Source organism: Sander lucioperca, chromosome 15 (genome assembly GCF_008315115.2).
Source record: "Sander lucioperca isolate FBNREF2018 chromosome 15, SLUC_FBN_1.2, whole genome shotgun sequence".
NCBI classification, from domain to species: Eukaryota; Metazoa; Chordata; class Actinopteri; order Perciformes; family Percidae; genus Sander; species Sander lucioperca.
The window spans coordinates 21,396,492-21,415,560 of record NC_050187.1 but is presented as its reverse complement, the minus strand read 5'-3'; the positions used below and the strand labels follow the sequence as shown (position 1 = coordinate 21,415,560).

Here is a 19,069-nt window from a genome sequence, read left to right as displayed (position 1 = left end):
ATTTGTCTTAAAATAATTATATTTCCCTCTAAAATGGTAGCATAAAATAGAAATGCTAAAGTATGTTAGTACTAAAGTATAAGTAAATATATAAAGAACAAGTACTTTGAATACCTAAGTACAGTTATTGAGTAAATGTTCTTAGTCTCAGGCATAACAAGTGGTAGAGAGAGTACAACAATAGAGGAAAACATTTCTTTGTAGTTGAAATAAAAAGAAGAGAGTTTCCAGGTTTAGAACACAAATACATCCATTTTAATTTGAGAAAATACAAAAAGAAATCATGTACAATCTATGTACAACCTTTTTGTACAAGACAGTATATTTATCAGCAGATTATATTTGACAGAGTCAGGTAGATCAACTCAGCACCATCAAATAATCCATTTATCCATCATATCTAGAACACATCCAAACTAATTAGACTGCTATGTCAAACTCCTGTTTGCTGCAATGACGATGTGCCAATAAATCCTATCTGTGATACGCAAGAACAATGTCCTGAATTCTTCCTGAACTGATAGGCAGCCAAAAGTAATAAACAAAAATTGCAACTTTTCTATTTTTTTTAAAAAACAAAAAAATTGCTGAATGCAATTTTAATGTATTGTTAAGACTTGAGACCCACCTCCCATCCCCATAAGTTTTATATGTTCTATTATATCTAGTACAATTCCCAGCAAATAAGTTATTATATCCATCCTTTACAGCAAAAAATAGATTAACAAAAATAATGCAACATACTGTAACAGTAACGTATGCCGCATCATAGTCTTTGTTTTGTTCAGTAGACAACAACACATCTGATGTTACAGGCATGTGCCTCTATGTGCATCTTTCAGTCATCCATATGCGCAGATGATATGTGTGGTATGATGACCGGGGCTTCCATCTGCCCCAGCTGTCTCTCAGGCCTCCTGAATGCCACTTTTCGCTATAGTGGGACTTAATATGGGCCCTCCTCTTGATCTTCTGCATTGCCTGGCACTATACTGGCATGGAGGCATTGATGGCTTGGATGTTCTCCATGCCAGTACATTACACCATTCTCATAGTGGAAAACACTTGGACTCAGCTCACTCAAAGCGAGCTTGTGTCCCAGAATGACTGAAGGATGCTTGCTTAACTAAACTCTTCATGGCACTTCAAAAAACACTCTAAAAACTTTAGAGGTATACAATGCAAAGACCTAAAACATCTAACAGAGACAAGGTGTAGGAAGGAGAGAAATCTCAGTCCAGTGTTGTGAATAATGCCAGCCTGAATGAGTCGCACAATGAGGGTTCAGGTAGAAAAAGCACAGTAATCAAGCATAAGGAAAACAAATGGTGCATTACTTTGTGAGTTTATGTTAATGCCAGTTTGCAGCATGTACCGTTTTATTTCTGAACAATGCTATGTTTAAGTACCCTAATAAAATACTCTGTAAACAAATAAGAAGCAGTTGTGACAGATTGTGACAGATGACAAGCTGACAAAATGGAATGTAAACCCTGTAATAACACAAAGTAATAAAAACAGGGAAATTAAGGATGTTCTCTCTGTTGATAACCTCTGCTGAATTGGTGCTACCTTCTTCTTTGTAATGGCTGATAAACCACATCAAATTCCGCCTGACTTTTCCTACTTAATATTCTCCCACAAGAAACCAGGATATTTCATTTTCAAGATTTGTCTTTTTTTCAACATAACAATCAGTTTGTCGATTCTATGTATAATAAGTTAATGCCATTATCAAATATTAATAGTTCCTTAGTGTTCAGGCTAGCAAGTTGCCATTACCAACCCAATTATACATACATTTTACTCACGTATTTTCTGAAAAGAAATCTATTTGCTACAAAGTGTGACAACAATGTAATCACAGTTCAAAAGTTCACTTCAGGACAATGTGTATGAGGCTTCAGTATATTTGCAACACACCCAATAGACGGACATTGAAGCTCAGATCATTTCGTTTGAAAAATAAATGTGGTTTATATAATGGGTTGAATTTACACAAACATATTTAGCACAATATTATGTTTTCCATATTCCAATTTTTTTTACTTAATTTTTCTTTATAGCCTATAGACAAGAATCGCTGCAATAAACTACTGTGTCTCCCTGTCATATTTGAAATCTGATTTTGTGGAAAACACCAGCACACTGTGCTTAGGTGTAAAATACACACTCTTCTTCCACACTAGAGACCTAATTTAGGTCAAACAGAACTAATGAAGGTTATTCAGTTCTGGCATGCACATAGAGAGAGCGACTCTATGACCTTCACGTTATTAATACCACTCTGTTCTGCTCTCCATCTAAATACACCATTTACCATAACCATATACTCCTTTTCACCTATCTTTCCGACAGAATGTTTGCAGCTAGGGATGCTTAGCAGTAGACACATTATTTAATAGATATGACTCATCTGTGCATCTAGAGGAGTCAGATGAGTCTTAATCTATTTCTACAAGCACCCAACAGTCTCTATAGCTGAGCTGCCAGGCTGAAGACGGTGGTTTCACAATGCAAGCTAGTCTAAGCTTTATTGGCTCCAGAGTGATGCAGTTGTTAAAGAGGGCCCAGAGGGGTGATATAGTCCAAGACAAAATCCTTTGATATGTAGGTAAAAGATATTATTTGAGTCTTTTAATCTCCCGTAGTACTTTTCACTTGGTTCTTGTCTAGAAAAATAAGTATAAATTGATTATGTTTATGGATACAAAATAATTATGTTTAAATGTATGAATCCAACTACATATTTGCATGAAGTTTATGTATTAGAAGTACAAGGCTAACGCCTCAATCCTCCATCACTATCCCAGCTGGATTTGGATCTAACAGTGCCTAAACGTGCAAAATACACGCTCATGTTGCACACAGGCTAGCATAAAGAACACTGGTTCCTCTGCAGTATCCTTATTAGCAGTCTGTGTGCAGTGTTGCATTTCCACCCATCTATGTTTGAGCATTTCCCCATGTGAGAGGACTGAACATAGCAGCTTAACTCCTGAAAGTTTTGAGGCGTGTGACATCTGGATTGGCAACAGAGAACATCCAAGCTCTTTACTGCCTCTGTGCCAACCCTGTGCCAGGCAGTTGTTTTGATCAGAGGAGGACCCATTGAAGCCCACTTTTATGCAATATGTGGCATTTCTTTCCTCAGACATGTACTTTTTGTAACAGACAAAACATTCAGAAAATACACCACTCTTTGTGATCCCAAATTCTGCCGCAGATATCACGGCAAAGCGTCAACGGTGGACACGCAGCTGCTGTTCGTGTTAGCTTGGCTCAATCATAGTTTGGGATTTTGGTCAGATTTTTGATGCAACATAATAATTTTGTTTGTAGATCCAAACCCTCTAGACTCGTCTCGACTCTTTTTTGTCTACCATGACTTTCATTTTTAGAGCAAAGTTTCCACATGCTGTTCCTTTAAAGGTGCACCATCGATGGAGGAGATGAGACCACTGATCAGGATGAGTGGCTGTGATGCACACACACACACACACACACACACACGCACACACACAGACACAGCGTGCACATAATGTAAATGCTCCTGAACACATGAAGGACAAGGGTAGGTTGTTTTTCATTCTTCTCATGTACGCAGGTTGATCAACCGCACTGTATCTGTTATAGAAGGGGGCTCAGGCACATATCATGCGATAGGCGCTTCAAACAGTCACAGGCTTTATGATCTGACGTATCAGCAGATACATACAGCAGGTACAGGTAGAGTTCTCTTTCAGCCAGTATACACCAACACTGCACCATTCTTCGAGTTTTTAGACTACTGTTATGAAAGATTATTTTGTTCAGCAGGAGTGGAATGCTCTCACTCACTCAACATGATGAGTCAACAGTGAAGTAGCAAACCTTAAGCAATGACATGATGTAAAACAACCCAAGAACAAGACTAGTATGCTTTCGAAGCCAAGCAGCCCTCCCTCCCTCTTCCTTTCTTCCTTCCTTCATCTCCTCAGAGACATTTTATTGGAGGGGGGTCTGATGGTTCCAGTTGTTCTGTCAAAAGAAACTTGTTCAGTTTTAGTGCAAATAGAACAGAAGCCAAGGGATATGAAGTTGATGAATCCAGCTGGTTTGACGTGACGCATCTGGGCGGATCTTTGGGAGATGATATGAACATTTTATCGCTGCAACCCTCATCCTCCAATAACCAGTCACCTTAGCAATGGGGTCTGGTCACATGAAGAGGTGAACTATTGCAAAGAATTACAGGAAGTACTCTTTTTTTTCAATTCTTAAAATAAATCCAAAAAGTGCTAGGGGGAAGGGGCTGTACAATCCTTATTTGATTGTCATTATGTACATCACTATGGATACATTAATAAATAAAACTATGTCCAAGAGCATGGAAGTAACATTAAAGGTATACACAAGGGGAGGTCCCTTCTAGTTTGGGTTTCTGTCCAACCCTTGATTAGAAGAATGAGTGAAGAGAAATGTGTCAGTCTTCAACATCCCTGTCGTCATCATCATCATCATCATCATCATCATCATCATCATCATCAATCCTCCATGAGTGATCTCCCATCTCTTTTGAAAGAGTGTACAGATGCCTGGTGAGTCAGCAAGAAAACCCTGTGTTCAGCATTCATCTTCAACTTCTCTGATTGGTGGAATCAGACTACTAGTGGATTTGTATTGGTTGACTTGGTTGGCCATGTGAGTGCTCATGGGCTTGATCTGAATATTCCGTGGGTAGGCATTTTCTGGTTCATCTGTAAACCATTTCTTTTCTGAAGACGAGAGAGAAAGAAGAGAAGACAAAGTTAGTTTGAAAAAGTATGCAACGTTGGATTACTTACAACCATACTGCCTCAGTTTAAGATGTAGATTTGCATGACATTCTTTGTGATTAGCATCAAACCGTGACGTCCAGTTAAGTCTGTGTTCTGGTGCACTGAGCCAATTTGAATGTCATGGTGTTGACATGGTGGCATTGTGTAATCAAGTACAGTTGTGTAAGTAGATGGCTATAATCTGTCAGAATACTCCATTTTAGATAACAAAGATATCATCCTAAGGGTCTTGTTCAGTTCTTAAGTGTTACAGGTTCAGGTCCCCCATATTACATAAAACTTTTTCACTTCCTCCTGCTATCTAGCTGATTTTGAGAGAGATTTCTGATGCAATCGTAATACAACGTAGGAGAATGAAATTTAGTTTGTGATGCTCATAGCAACAGTGTCCCCAGTTTTCAATGGAACTGCTTTCTACGAAGGAAATAGTCATGAAAAAAGCTCTCAAGCTGATTCTGTGGATTATCCAAACTAGATTCCCTTCAAGGTGCAAAGAGAAGGAAATCGTTGGTTCAACTGGGGCTGCACAAATTGAGGTGAAGAAACATGCGCACAAGTAAATGAAAAATGACTTAATTCTGTGTGTAGTGTATATAAACAAACGACAAAGAAGAAAAACTGGAGGAAAATAATCAAAGGGCCTGAGTTCCTGGTGAATTCTGAGATGACACACACGACTGTTGGTGCATATGTTGCTAGCAAACTATATCTAACGTCTGTACAGTCTTAGGGATAATATGGTACTTTGGTGACTGTATTTGTGCATATTTATCAACTCTACTTACAACATTCAGATGTAAAGGTCATTCTTTAAACCTGAATTATTTGTGTGATCCATGTTTATTTGCCCCAAACACATTCTGTCTGACTATATTTTAGCAGAGACACTGTTTCTGGAAAGCAAAGTTGCTGAATGTCATTCTTCAATACTGTTAGCACCACAAACACAATTCCATTCACTTCCATTATGTTGGGATGGAGGCAAAAATCTCTGAGATAAATATCTCAAAACCTGGAAAAATACATTTGACTATTTGAATATATGAAAATAGAAAATATGTCGTAATTTGAATAAACTGACCCTTTAAGCTAACCAATAATTTACACATTAAACTGTATCCGAAACAGTCACATTTCATTGTAGGCTTTACTTTCATTCTGACAGTCATTATGTGATGGAAGAGACTTGGAAGATTTGGATATGTCATTTTAGAGGGAATCTCTTCATGTTTAAGTAGGCTATGAGAGCAATGTTTCTGAGGAAATGGAAAGGTGTATGCCAGCTGTCAGAAGTTTGTAAACTCTCTCCTAGCACTTTACAGGCATCTGCAATGCCATTCAAGATGTCACTTCCTTTTGGGTGAAGTTGTAATATTAAATTTTAACTTTGCTATGTGGAGCAATCCTTGTGTGTGTGTGTGTGTGTGTGTGTGTGTGTGTGTGTGTGTGTGTGTGTGTGAATGCGTGTTCATGTACATGCAGGCGTGCATGTGTGGAGATTCATTTGTGCGGGCCTGTGTGTGTGTGTGTGTCAGCAAGCTTAATGCTGCAGGGCCGTGTGTTACAGCACAGACATTTGATGTGTAGAATTATGCCTGAGGTGAAGCAAGATGTCTGCCATCTCTCTCCAGAGTCTGAAGCTGATACGGTGAACTTAGTGATGTCGCCTCAAACCACCATATCAGGTGCACAGGGTTACAAGGAGGTAACTTACAGACTCATATCCCCCTTCAATTTAGACTTTAAATTGGTCACACCTCCCACTTTCTTGGTGTGACCGATGGCACAGGGCTGGACACACTTTCTTAAAGTTCTGTGAAGAAGTAAGCAATTGGCTGCATCAGGGGGATTTGAATCAGTCTGACCTACATGTGAGCTATGATTTCGATTTATACAGTCAGGCAACATGTTACTGTGATTTATGCCGATGCTGGTGCAATAATAACCTACTCGGCGAGAGCATAAGTATTAGATCTAAAAGTCTGCTACAATCATTAGCATTTAATAGGAGGGAAGATGTGCAAACACACAGACCTCTCACACAATGCAAACCATCTCAAGTTGAAATAAATCATAAAAGGCATGATAAATGAAGGAAAGAAACAATGTGAAAAAAGGATTTGTCTGGAGGAAAAGAAAACTCATATCATCAAGGGAAAAACTGAGGTAAAGGCACAAAGAAAGGGGGGTTTTGTCTCAACCTCATGCAATGTGGAGATGGTCCTGATCACGGCAGGGAGGGGGCAGGAGCAGCAGCAGACAATTTGCTTTCCAGGTGAAAGCAAAACTTAAACTGAGGCATGGTTTCAATAACATCTGAATAACATAATAAATAAAACAAACTCCCCTCGTCATAACAATATCCACAGAGGACATAGTTATGATCAGAACCCCAGGTAAAGGTTGCTAAGTCATGCAGAATTGTTAACTTGCATACCTTGGCCCATTCTATTCATCCTTGTTGCACTTCAGAAAGAGAGGTAAGTAATCTACTGTAAGTGAGTAGTATTTACAGTCAATACACAACTGACAAATGACTAGTCCAACTAAAGCTTACTTATTGTTACTACTACAGTATTTAGGCAATATCATACATCTTAATTTTAAGATGTATTGAGGGCTTACCGTCTACCATTTAAAAACTTGAGTACAATCATAACAAATCTGCATGCTTTTAGAATATGTCACGATTTCAAAATTACTTTATTATCCTAGATGAAAATTAAATTCAAAGTGTATTTTTTTTGAGGGGGGAGGGGGATAAGGAGTAAATAACATGTAGGTCAAAATAGTTCACCAAATTTGAAATAATCTTATAATTGTATAACAAAAATAACAGGAAAGAGGGCTACCAGCATGGACATGCAATAAAGCAGTACAGATGCACTAAAAAAATATCAACACTGCTAATGAGGGGTGATCTTATGAGTAACAGTGTAGCAGTAATGTCAGCCAAATGTGCTCTATAATCAATTTCAGCTACAGTAGGTAAATCACAAAACATTACATCCATGATCGAGGCGTACTGATCATGTGAGGTAAATGCGCTCAAATATCCAACAAACAACAATTACTTACTACACAAATATTAAGAGTTATACACAAAATGACTAAATATTAAGACAGATACAACAGGTAGAATTCAGGTACTGAATGTGTGTTGTGTTGTGTTGTGTTGTATTATGTCAATTTATTTGGCTGTGGTGGAGACCTTTACTGTAAGCTTGTTTCCAACCACAACGGCTGTGCCATCCAAACAAGTGGTTTTATTGTTTACAATGTCACAGACCTAATAAGTAAGAAAAGACTCTCAACAGTCTTTGACTACAATAAATAAGCTTTCCACAAAGTGAGTTTACCATTTTGTTCATGTCATGTTATGATTGCTGTGATGTGAGAGTGAATACCACATGCACATGATTATGAGGTAAATGCACAATGTAACACTAAGCATGGTAGCAGAGCACAAATCACACAAACAAACCACCAGCACACAATACAAAGTATTTATCAGTCTATATGTCGACAGTCTGCGCACAAACACACACAACTTAAAAACATAGGTCAGGTATAAAACACTAAGCATGCAGACAAAATTCTACAGGACACGTGAGTCCACGTACTTCTGTTTGTCGCGGGCCTCCCGGGTCTTACTGTTGCGGTTCTGCCGGTTGGAGGGCGGGATGGAGTGGACAGAGGAGCTCTTTTTGCTGGAGGAATGGGAGGAGTGGGAAGAGTGGGACAAGTTTGTCCGGGACTGGCCTGCATTGTGGTCGAACTGCATGAGGCAGAATATCAGGTCTGTGGGCACGAGCTCAAACTCATACGGTGGGTTCGTGATCACATACCTGCCCAGAAAACAAATGTTAGACAAGATTAAACTTTGTCTTTGTCTTCCTTCCTTGTGGGGAAGCAGCAAATAGTGAAGGATACATCAAAGAAAGAAAGGCATATATTGAGTAAACTTCATCACTAGAACATTTAAGGAAGGACCAATATGGATAAATGTATGAGAAAAAAAATTATCAAAACTTTAAGATTAGAACTTTAAAATTCCACAGGTTAAACTTAAGCACTATGTACAGAAACAAATTGGAATTTGATATGTAAATATAAACATGCATATTAATGTGTGAATTATGAAGCAACAAAATGTATACAAAATAGAAAATATACTGCAATGTACATTATATTATATAATAATTAACAAGAGGTCATGTATATTAAATAAATAATGCGTTTAGATGGAGACATATATGTTTATTTAACAGGACATACTTAATTCTGTTTGTTATTCAAGAAGCACTGTACAGCTTGGAGCGATATTTACTTGACTTGCACTAATGTACATTTTATATTACTGTATATAACAGAATATGACCATCATTGTACAGTATATATTGAGTAGCCTACATGTTAGAGTTAATGCTATAGTTCTATCTTCAGTCTATTGTAATTTTAATAATTTTATTGTAATAATATTGTAATATTGTAATAATTAGGCCTCGTTTCTCACCTACCTAATTTGTTTTTGTGATTTATGTGAAATGCACAATGGACCCTTTGGGATGAATAAAGTACTCTATCTATAATCCTAAATATTCAGTGAAAAGTCAAAGGCAGAAACTGTACCGTTTTGTACACGGGCTCGGGCAATTGAGGTGAGCGTCTCTTAATCTGTAGATTCCAAAACACAGCATGTTGTACGTCTTCAGTGCTTTACAGAATAAATCCCCGTAGCAGCCGCCATCCTGATGAACAAAAGAACAACAGAACAAAGACATCATCAGTGAGTGAGTAGGTTACCCTGAGGATCTGGATCAGTGGCCATAAATGTCATTCTTTGTAAAGTTGAAGTAAAAATTCAATGTTCTGCATTGCTAAGGGTACTTTGCTTAGGAGCGAATACTGACTATAACAATCAGCAATGTTTTTAAATTATGCCAAAATTCATCCAAGAAAAAACAAAATTACTTCAGTATTGGAAGTTATGAATAACAATAACAAAAACCTGTAAAAACAAGGTTGGAACCAATTAAACTTGGAATTCATTGTTCTCTCTAAAGCCCTCTTCCCTCTCCACCCACTAAGGCCTGCTTTGCGTGATCACTGTTCTTCACATCAGATTAAGGGCCGTGAGGAGCGGAGGCGGCCAGATGTGTGCTGCTGGGTAGTGCCAAAACGTGTCATCTTCGCTTAAACATCCACTTACCCCCAAGTCGGCAAATGGCCCGTCGTAGAGGGCTAGCTGGGCGACGCGACACCTGTCTCTGTTGGCCAGTGTTTGCGGTGTGCTGTAACCACCTCGGAGGGCGTTCTCCTCAGCCAACAGGCCCTCCAGCTCTGGTGTGGCTCCCCCTGTGACCAGTGTCCGAATCAGCGTGAGGATGTTATCATTAAAGTATGTCTGGGGAGAAGAGGGAGGGGGGATATCTGTAAGCAGATGCCATTCGAGTCACAAGTAGGGATGTGGAAGATGTGGGAAGAAAGTGCAGCCCCTATCATGACCCTCAGCCTGTCTCTTCACATAGAGCTGAATGGGTGGTGAGAAAAAACACCAGGAAAGAATACAGAGAACTCACTGTCTTGTGCACCATTCCTGTGATGCCATATTTTCAGTAGCTTTAAAGGCTCAGTTAACCAAAATTACAAAAAAATATTTTCATTTACCTCCAGTGGTATGTAGCCATGCAAATAGTTTTGGTCTTATTTGCTCAGGTTTTTAGATATTCTGTCTTCGAGACTTCTGCCTCCACCCATTTAAAACAGATGGGAATGGAATTGTGTTTGTTGTATTTCTAACATTGATTAATTATGTTCTAAAAATTCAACAGAAACATGCCTTCGCAGGTTTTGCATTTCTGTTACTTTAGATAATCCAAAGACCTCGTTGTGTAAAGTTTTTATTGGATATCTTTACAACAGAAGCAACAGTCGTGACACAATAGCGTTTTCTGTGGATTATCCAGACAGAGTAACACAATCAAAGAAAGAAATGTTGCTGTTGCATTTTTAAATGCCCATTCCTCTCCACTTTTTCAGGGTGGAGGCGTCACTCTTGAGACAGTTTTATTTAAGATAAGTGATATACTTATTATAAATAAAAACCCTTAGTTATTTACTGTAAAAAAATCTCGTAGTTAGGTTAAGGCAAACATGCATAAATGTATCAAATTTGAGAGAGACATTGAAACAATGACATTTGGATAACCATACTAGATGTGGGATCATCATGTTAAATAAAACAGGTAGTTCAACTATTCTTTCCTCTGGGAATGCTGACCTACTGAATGTATGACGTCCGCTTCTGAAACAACAATTTGACTGCGCTCTGCGGATGTCAGGTTCTCTTGTCCTTCAAGCCGATCAGGACCTGATTTTGCTGTGTGTGAAGACAGCCGATGTCACTCGGCAGCCGGGCCAGAGCGGCAGCTCCTCTCCCCGGGCCCCTGACAGGCCTGCATAGCCTCATGATGGATGAGCACTGTCCATTAGCTGGCTTCACCTCTGACCAGTGCCAGACTACAGCTGACGCCTGCTCTACTCCCCGCTCAGCTCGGCTCTGCACGCCCCTCTAACCCCTCACTCACTGAGAGGGCTGCTGGAATTAAGCCATCACAGCACCAAAGGGAAAACCACAGTTGGGCGGTGGGGGATGTTTCTTTAGCCTGTTACAGCTAAGCTTCAACACTTATTTTATTAAAAGATCTAAATAGGCTCTTAAAAGTTGAATACATAATACTTTAGTTGAGAAGTGATGCCAACTATTTACATGTTGATGTTAGTGGAGCTGGTAGGCATGTTTGATGAGTGTACTGTACCATTTCATTTACCAACATCTGCCTACTTAAAATGACAAAATTGTGCATCAACTGAAACTCTTTGCTAAGGTTACCCCCTTTTCTTTACTGGGGTAGCATTACATCTCATAGTCTAAGATTAGCTACACTTTAATATTAACTACTGATATGTCTGAAATTGTTTTCTTTAGTAACCATAAACTTGAGTATTTGAAAATAGGTTTCTAATTGAATGTGAAATAACAGAATTGTAGAGTCACCACTACCAAAAAAGGAAAAGCAATGTTCATTCTGTGGGCTCTACCTCCTAAAGTTTTCTCAGGTCCATTTTTTGAGTCTGACTCACTTCAAAGTTGCTCATCCTGATGTTTCTACCAGTGCAACAACATGCAATTGTTACCCAGTGGGCACAGCATCCCTATGTGTTCTGTGTGAAACTTCTCTTAACTTTATCTTTTTGAAATTCTGAATATGACTCTTTTAAAGGATCCAAACACAGAAAATCGAAATTTGTTTGCAAAATGTATAATTTTGAAAAGTGATTTTGAAAAACACTCCAACACAGCAAGTGTAAAGTGTGTTTGAGAACTCACCGCGCTCATCAGGGAGTCGAGTACACTGACAGCGAAGGCGGTGCCGCAGGCGAAGGGCTGAGTGAGGTACAGCTCTGTGTCTGGGTCGTCATCATCATCTTGGTCCAGGAACTGAACGTTTGAGTCGTTCACTGAGAGAGGGGAGGGAGGGAGTTAGAGACAGGCACTGTGAAGAGGCATGGGCCAAACACACACACACACCAACACACATGAGAGTTCTTTGTTTATTACATTTAAAAATATGTGTATATATATCATGGTAATGTAACAGAAACATCTCAGGTATTTGGGTATTGATCCAGGCTTGCAATATAATGCAACATTAGATGCACATTATATTTTGCTTCTAAACTTCTGCACATATTTTTAACTACAAGATATTTCTTCTTCAAACAATTGATGTGTTTTTGAATGACCCTTAATTACTGTTGACTGAATTACCTTTCAGTCAGTTTAGAAATAATCTAAATATGTTCTCTGTACTGGAAGGTGAAAAAGGTGTTTTTGACTTGAGAAAGTATTTAACATTTTGAATATTAAATCTGCTGTATATCACATGCAGGGTGCATTTGATACATAAAGACAAACCACGACTTAAGAAAAAAATATTTTGCATACACAGTGATAACCATTGTAGAAGTCCCCAATTCTGAATAAATCATACACTTATTCTGCATTAGCACCTCAGTAGCCACTGTATCTTGATATAATGTAAAGCACACAAACAGACAAATTCTCAAGAGATAGTGACCAGTCTGTGGACTGTGTAACCTGCATATAGGTATTGGTCTTGAGCCAGTAAATAAGGTAAACAAAGTGAGACTTCAACAATGGCTAATATGTCACATGAGAAAACCATGCATTTTTAAATTCATGCTATGTTTGCCAGAGTTTTCCACGATGAATGTGCACATCACATCATCACCTTTATAGAAATACATCTCAAATATTTACCTTTTCCCTGAAAGTCAAATTAAAGCCAGGTGACAACACACGTTTTTATATAATAAAAACACACTCCATAATAATAAATCAGGTCTACTAAATGAATTGTGATTCATGATCGTCTCTCATGTATGAAAGTGCTCCCGGCAGTAAAGTGCTTGTCTTTTTATCTTAGATTGTGTTTCTAGCAGCATCACATAAGTTTTTGTTTGACTTCCCTGATATCTGAGCTTCAGAGACATGGTCTGGAGGAGAAAAAAATAAACTGGAAAATACATTTTAAAAATAAATAAACAGCTTAAAAAATGGTTTGATCTTGAGTTTTTTGTTTTGGAAATCTGATTTCTTCCCCGGCTTCCTGTGCGCTGTGGAACAGAAATGTCAGTCAAAGAGACAAGGGGCTGATGCAAACAGGCCTGGGCCAAAGGAGTGAATTGGTGTGTGTGTGTGTGTGTGTGTGTGTGTGTGTGTGTGTGTGTGTTTGTTTGGATGAGGAGGAACGGGGGTGAGGAGCAGGGGGGTGTTGCTATGAAAACAGCCACAAGGACAGACTGAGCATGATCAAAAGCCTAGCGATGCTCTGCAAATGCAACTGGAGGGAAAAAAAATACCCCCAAAACAAAACAAAAAAAGAATCATTAAAAAGGGGCCAAAACAAGACAGTCAATTTCAACCAGAACGAAGACTAAAAATGTGTTCAAAGTGAAGCCATGGGAGCAGCGAGGGCCTTGACTGCAGCCAGATAAATCAAGACAAGCTGATGAGGATCTGAGCAGTGGAGCGAGGGAACAGCGGCAGCAGAGGACAAAAGCTCAGCTTACCCAGCTCTGTTATCATTTGTATGTTGGTTCCACTTTTTTTTTCCTGACTGAATGAAACCAATGGCAGTAGTTTGCCAGGTTTAGCTAATGGTGATGAGACAGTGCAGGGAAGGGGAGAAATGGTGTCGTTATTGAAACTGTTTCAAAGACTGCAATAAAGGCATTTCGCTGTCTCAGACTACTCGTGTCAACCCTGGGATTTACTCCGATTCATTCATGGTTGTCCAGGATCTAAAAGTAAAGCACCCTGGATTAGAGTGCACAGTAGATACAAAGCCAGAGCTGTCACGCCGCTATACCACTACAACAACAATAAATTATTTCACGGTAAGACAGTGAATGGGATAAACATAGTCTATAAACACACCTACTTTACACGCCACACAAACAAAATTGATCATGCAACTCAGATGAGCTGGGTTTTTATGTTCCAACTAGACCTTAATCTGCTCCTGGCGCTGTAAACTGAACATATGACAATGTAATTACAGTATGTGGTTCCAGTAAGACATGCATCCACTCTCTCCTTTGCACATAACACTGGAGCTTCTAGAGTTTGAGTCGAGGAAGGCAACCAATGACTCGAACATGGATAGCATCTAGTTTTGATGATTACGTATGCGGTCAGCAGTCTAATGGGAGAGCCTCTCTGCAGGTAATGGCTGGCCCGGTTACAAGTAACATTAGGTAGCTCCTTTCTCTTTCTGGCCTTTTCTTAGCTGGTCTCATGCTCCATTGCTCCCTAATTGGGTCAGGGGAGACAGAGTAGCCAGTCTCTGGTGCTTTAGAAGGCCCCTCAGAGATCTGAAAGTTTCATGAGTCCCCACCACCAGTGGGAATACAGCCACTGCCATTGTTATTAATAAATGAACCCATTTTGCAACCAAGGCAGTTTTTTTTCACTCTCTTCCCTTTTTTTCCTCTCTCACCCTCTCCATCAGGCTAGGTTTCTCTTGTGCATTAGTGGACAAATTGCAGGAGATGTAGCAATAGTCCTCAGAATGCCTGTCTGACATCCTCAAGTTACAATTGTCCACATTGTCCTCAGAGCAAAGATATTTTTCCAGTCCTTGCAGCTAACATTATCACCACTTGAAAAAAGCTATCCAGATGGAATCATTCACAAATATGAACTTGAGTTGGGCAAAGCTACCAGCGCCATGAAAGTGAACAAAAATTCCACACCACGCATTCCCCAAGTTCACTTGACCTTGAATGAGTTGGAACTTTTGGTAGCAGCATGATGTCTAAATCTTGGATTATCAGCACTATGAGTCTACGTCTGCCCATGAGTAATGAGTTGAACTGAGGTTATTGGGTATGGCATGCAGTATTTGCATTTGAGGTAGGTGTAAACAGCTTTACCTAGCTCTGTGATGATGGGGATGTTGGATCCGGTGGTGACGGAAGCCTGACGCACAAAGCCATGTACTGGACTGCTGTCTGGAGATGACCTGTCCATTCCAGGAGGCGTGAAACCTGAACACCACAAACAGATTTATAGAAATCAGCAAATAACATAACAATTGAGTCAAAAGCTGAAATGGAAGTTGCTGAGAGCTGCTAAGCTAGTTAGCTCAAGCAGGAGTTAAGCTGGGTTTTTTCCTCATCATGATTGAATGTAGCAACGGCTTCATTTAGTTATGTGGAATGACTGACTGAGTACCAAGGTATCAGTTCATCATAATGGATATTTTTCAAAATATTTAATTAATATATTTATAATAAAATATTTTATTATAATTGGTACCCTTCTGCGAATCTGACATGCTGTTTCTCAGAAATTATGCATTTCCTATGTCAGATTCTGGTCGTAAATGTTTCGTCTTTTTGTATATTACTGCATGTTGTGCAGTAGGCTACTGTATGTTGTAGGTAAAGGAAAATACAATCCAAGCAAAAACCTGCATGTCTCATAAGTGTGTTTACTGCAGATGTATTATAAATATGAGGATATGACCTGGAACTCCGTATCAATACCATTATACAAAGTGCATGTCAGCTCACTCAGCATGAAGTCGTTAATGTGCGCTTTCTGTGTCATTCAAATGTGTGGATTGACAGAAAAAAGAGCAAGACAGAGGAGAAAGCTAAGTAAACAAGGCACCTGCCTAAAAATTGCAATACGGATACTGTGCTTTTAGGGGTCAGCTAAGACATATTTAGCATTCACATCCCTCCATCAACTTGCAGACATAAATTTTATATGTTGTTCATTTTGTTACAATAAAATTGGTGAAGTGGATCCTGAAAACCTTTTATCGGAAATGGTGTGGCTCGGGACCATGAAATACAAGTGCAAGTGACAGGAGTATGAATTCACATGACTTCACATTTTTGCATTTCCTCAAAGTGACAAGTAAACACCTTAAATCTGTAATGCTATATGCATAATGCATCAACTGTGTTTTGACATCCATCATTTAGTGCTGACTACAGCAAAATGCCAGCTTATAGTGCCACCACCAAGGAAACATAATGCAGGGAATATATTCAGGTCACAAAGTTTTAAAAGGATTGCAAATTCTTCACATATGTGAGAGTGTATGTGCCTTTCCTGTGAAGAAACTCAATGAGCTGCTTACATTACAAAAGAGATCTTTCAGCCCTTTGCAACAGAAAAGACACCAAATAGTTTAGTACACAGCTGGAAGCACACACTGAACTGAAGCATGGATAATCATAACTCTTGTTATACCAAATATTGATCTTGGAAATAGCAGAGGTTTGACACTTCGAGTCATTCAGGGAGCACAAGCTCAGACAGTGGGAACATCATTTTGTCGATGTCCATAAAGGATGATGTTTACTCCACTGGAGAGTGACAGCAAGTTTTTTGGATACGGCCTTTAAAACACTGCACTTATTGTATCATAGTGAAAATGAAGACAGTACAGAGCACTAGAAGAACAGTTTCCGTTTTGTGTGTACAGTGACTCTTGGTAAGAACAGCGATACATGAGGCCTGCTGCTGAGCTGCTTTCAAAACCTGTTACATGTAGGTTACAAACAGCTCAAAAGTTGCAATGTGAGCTGGTGAGCTCCAAACAGAGAGCTGTATATTTTCCTAAGACGGAGCCAGAGTACTGCAAAACCAGAAGACTTTATGTCTATGACAGATAAAATATTCCTGTATCTCTTTATGCAATTAAACCTTGAGATTTAAACAATTATGCTGCTTTAATCCTCTTAATTAAGGAAATATAAAAAAAATATTTTTCTGATCGGCTTTCATAAATCGGTATTTACTTGTTATGTAACATTTAGGCTAATTAACACATCATTTCCTTATTGCCTAAAATAGAGAAGCCAGAGTCTGAACACCAGCTTGATCACACACACTACCCTACGTCTCCTCTTCTGGCTGGCTGTTGCTACTGTGAGGCTGTAACCTTATCTTTTCAGCTACAATGTACAATAGACAAGTGAGATCTGGGTTACATATCCCCTTATTCCTGTAGCCCCCCGGGCGCAGCTATGCTCTGTTGTTGACTACATGCTACAGCAGCCGTGAGAAGCTCTCCCCCAGGAAAGCACATGTTTACTTATTCATTTGCACCTTTTTTTAAATTCCACAGACAGTGTCTGAATGGAAGCATCGCTAGGAGGAAGGAATCCCCAAAGCAATACCTATGATACAATAGTAGTGTCTGGGTATGTGCGTGTGTTTCCTTGTGTATGCATGATTGCATGTCACTATGGCGTGTGTGTGTTTTCTAAAGTGAAGTATTTATCACTGAAATGGGTGGTTGATGTAAGACCTAATTATTGATGACAATAGGCTCCATCCATCGACCCTGGGAGAGGAAATAGGCTAGTGGGCTTCCACATTGAGGCGGCTTTCTGTGAATACTGCTCCCCAGAGCAGCATGCTCTAAGATTTACCCTTGCTTATTGTTCCTCAGTGGCACTGCTATCGACAGCACATCACTCACTCAAGGCTGGAAAAATAACAGAATTGGCATTCTCCTAAAACATGTGGAAGTGCTCTGCACTAAAAGATAATGGCCTCTTGGACCTTCAACTTTGATTTGTATTTACAACATTCACTGTGGTGGCACTAAATAGTACTGAGCCCAAGGCATGTCATGCCTTTTGGGCTAATCATAAACTAAGGATTACCTGTTTGTTGAGGATGTGCGTGGATAGAAAGTGTTGGCATGGATGTCTGTGTGTGTGTGTGTGTGTGTGTGTGTTATGTGCGCGAACACACGAGCACACAAGCACAAAGGTGTGTGCATGCATGTGTCGCAGTTTTGTTGTGACTAATGAGGAGCAGCTGAATTGGCCTGCCTGGTGATTTGTACTAGCTGCTTAATGATGATGAGGCCTGATGGGATGCCAGGTTCGTGTGTTTGTCTGCAAACATCAACAATCTGTTCCAAACAATCTGCCAGACACCAGATCAGGGGGAACAACATCAAATGACACAGTCATGTTGATTACATCATTAAAAAGTATTATCAAGGAGTTTTAGCAGCATGTAATTACCAGGGACAAGACTGAAATCATCAGAAAATGATATGTAGTAAACACTCTTCAGAGGCCTGATGAAGCAATCAATACAACGTTTTGTGTGGGAACTTTTTCAGGAGTACAGTAAAGTCAGTTTATAGATGCCACTTACCACAAACGTACAGAGTATTTTAATTAACAGCAGACTCTGTGTCTGACAATCTACACCCATCGCTCCTGTGTGGCCTTATCAACCGCCCCCCCCCCCAAACTTTTTCATCTTTGACTACTGCCTTCCCTCCCTGCCACAACCTGTCCCCTTTGTGCAACAGTGCACATGGAGTGTAATAGGACGTTCTTTACCTTGGGAATTAGCCTGTAAGACCCCGATGCTGTCATCAAACTGCATAGATTTGATGTTGAGTGATGCCAAGATGCATTCCTTATCCTGCAGTGAGGTATCTTCGATATTGTTCTGATTGGCTGACAGTATAACGCACATGTCGCAGAGGTTGATGTTGACAGCCCTTAAATCTGCCCGACTTAATGGCGTACCCTTCGGGGTGAGGAGAACATAGAGAAAGAGCAAGACATAGAGAGAGAGAGAACAGACAGACATGGGGGAGAGAAAAACA

General features: G+C 39.6%; 1 protein-coding gene across 40 annotated transcripts in view; it reads right to left on the bottom strand.

Moving 5' to 3' along the window:
- Window positions 1-228: 228 nt before the first annotated feature.
- The window catches only part of kcnma1a (potassium large conductance calcium-activated channel, subfamily M, alpha member 1a), a 137,092-nt gene continuing 118,251 nt past the window's right edge, over window positions 229-19,069 (bottom strand). For 30 of the 40 annotated variants that reach the window (XM_031306524.2, XM_035992613.1, XM_031306532.2 and 27 more), the window contains 8 exons: window positions 18,798-18,990; window positions 15,345-15,458; window positions 12,214-12,344; window positions 10,033-10,227; window positions 9,453-9,571; window positions 8,444-8,668; window positions 7,258-7,286; window positions 229-4,757 (listed from right to left, as the gene is read on the bottom strand). In XM_031306524.2, the coding sequence (XP_031162384.1) occupies window positions 4,606-4,757; window positions 7,258-7,286; window positions 8,444-8,668; window positions 9,453-9,571; window positions 10,033-10,227; window positions 12,214-12,344; window positions 15,345-15,458; window positions 18,798-18,990 (1,158 nt within the window). In that variant the 3' untranslated portion in view covers window positions 229-4,605. Of the gene's footprint in view, window positions 4,758-7,257; window positions 7,287-8,443; window positions 8,669-9,452; window positions 9,572-10,032; window positions 10,228-12,213; window positions 12,345-13,979; window positions 14,064-15,344; window positions 15,459-18,797; window positions 18,991-19,069 lie in introns of all 40 variants that reach the window. The other 10 variants (XM_035992616.1, XM_031306565.2, XM_031306664.2 and 7 more) reach the window with 3 other exon arrangements.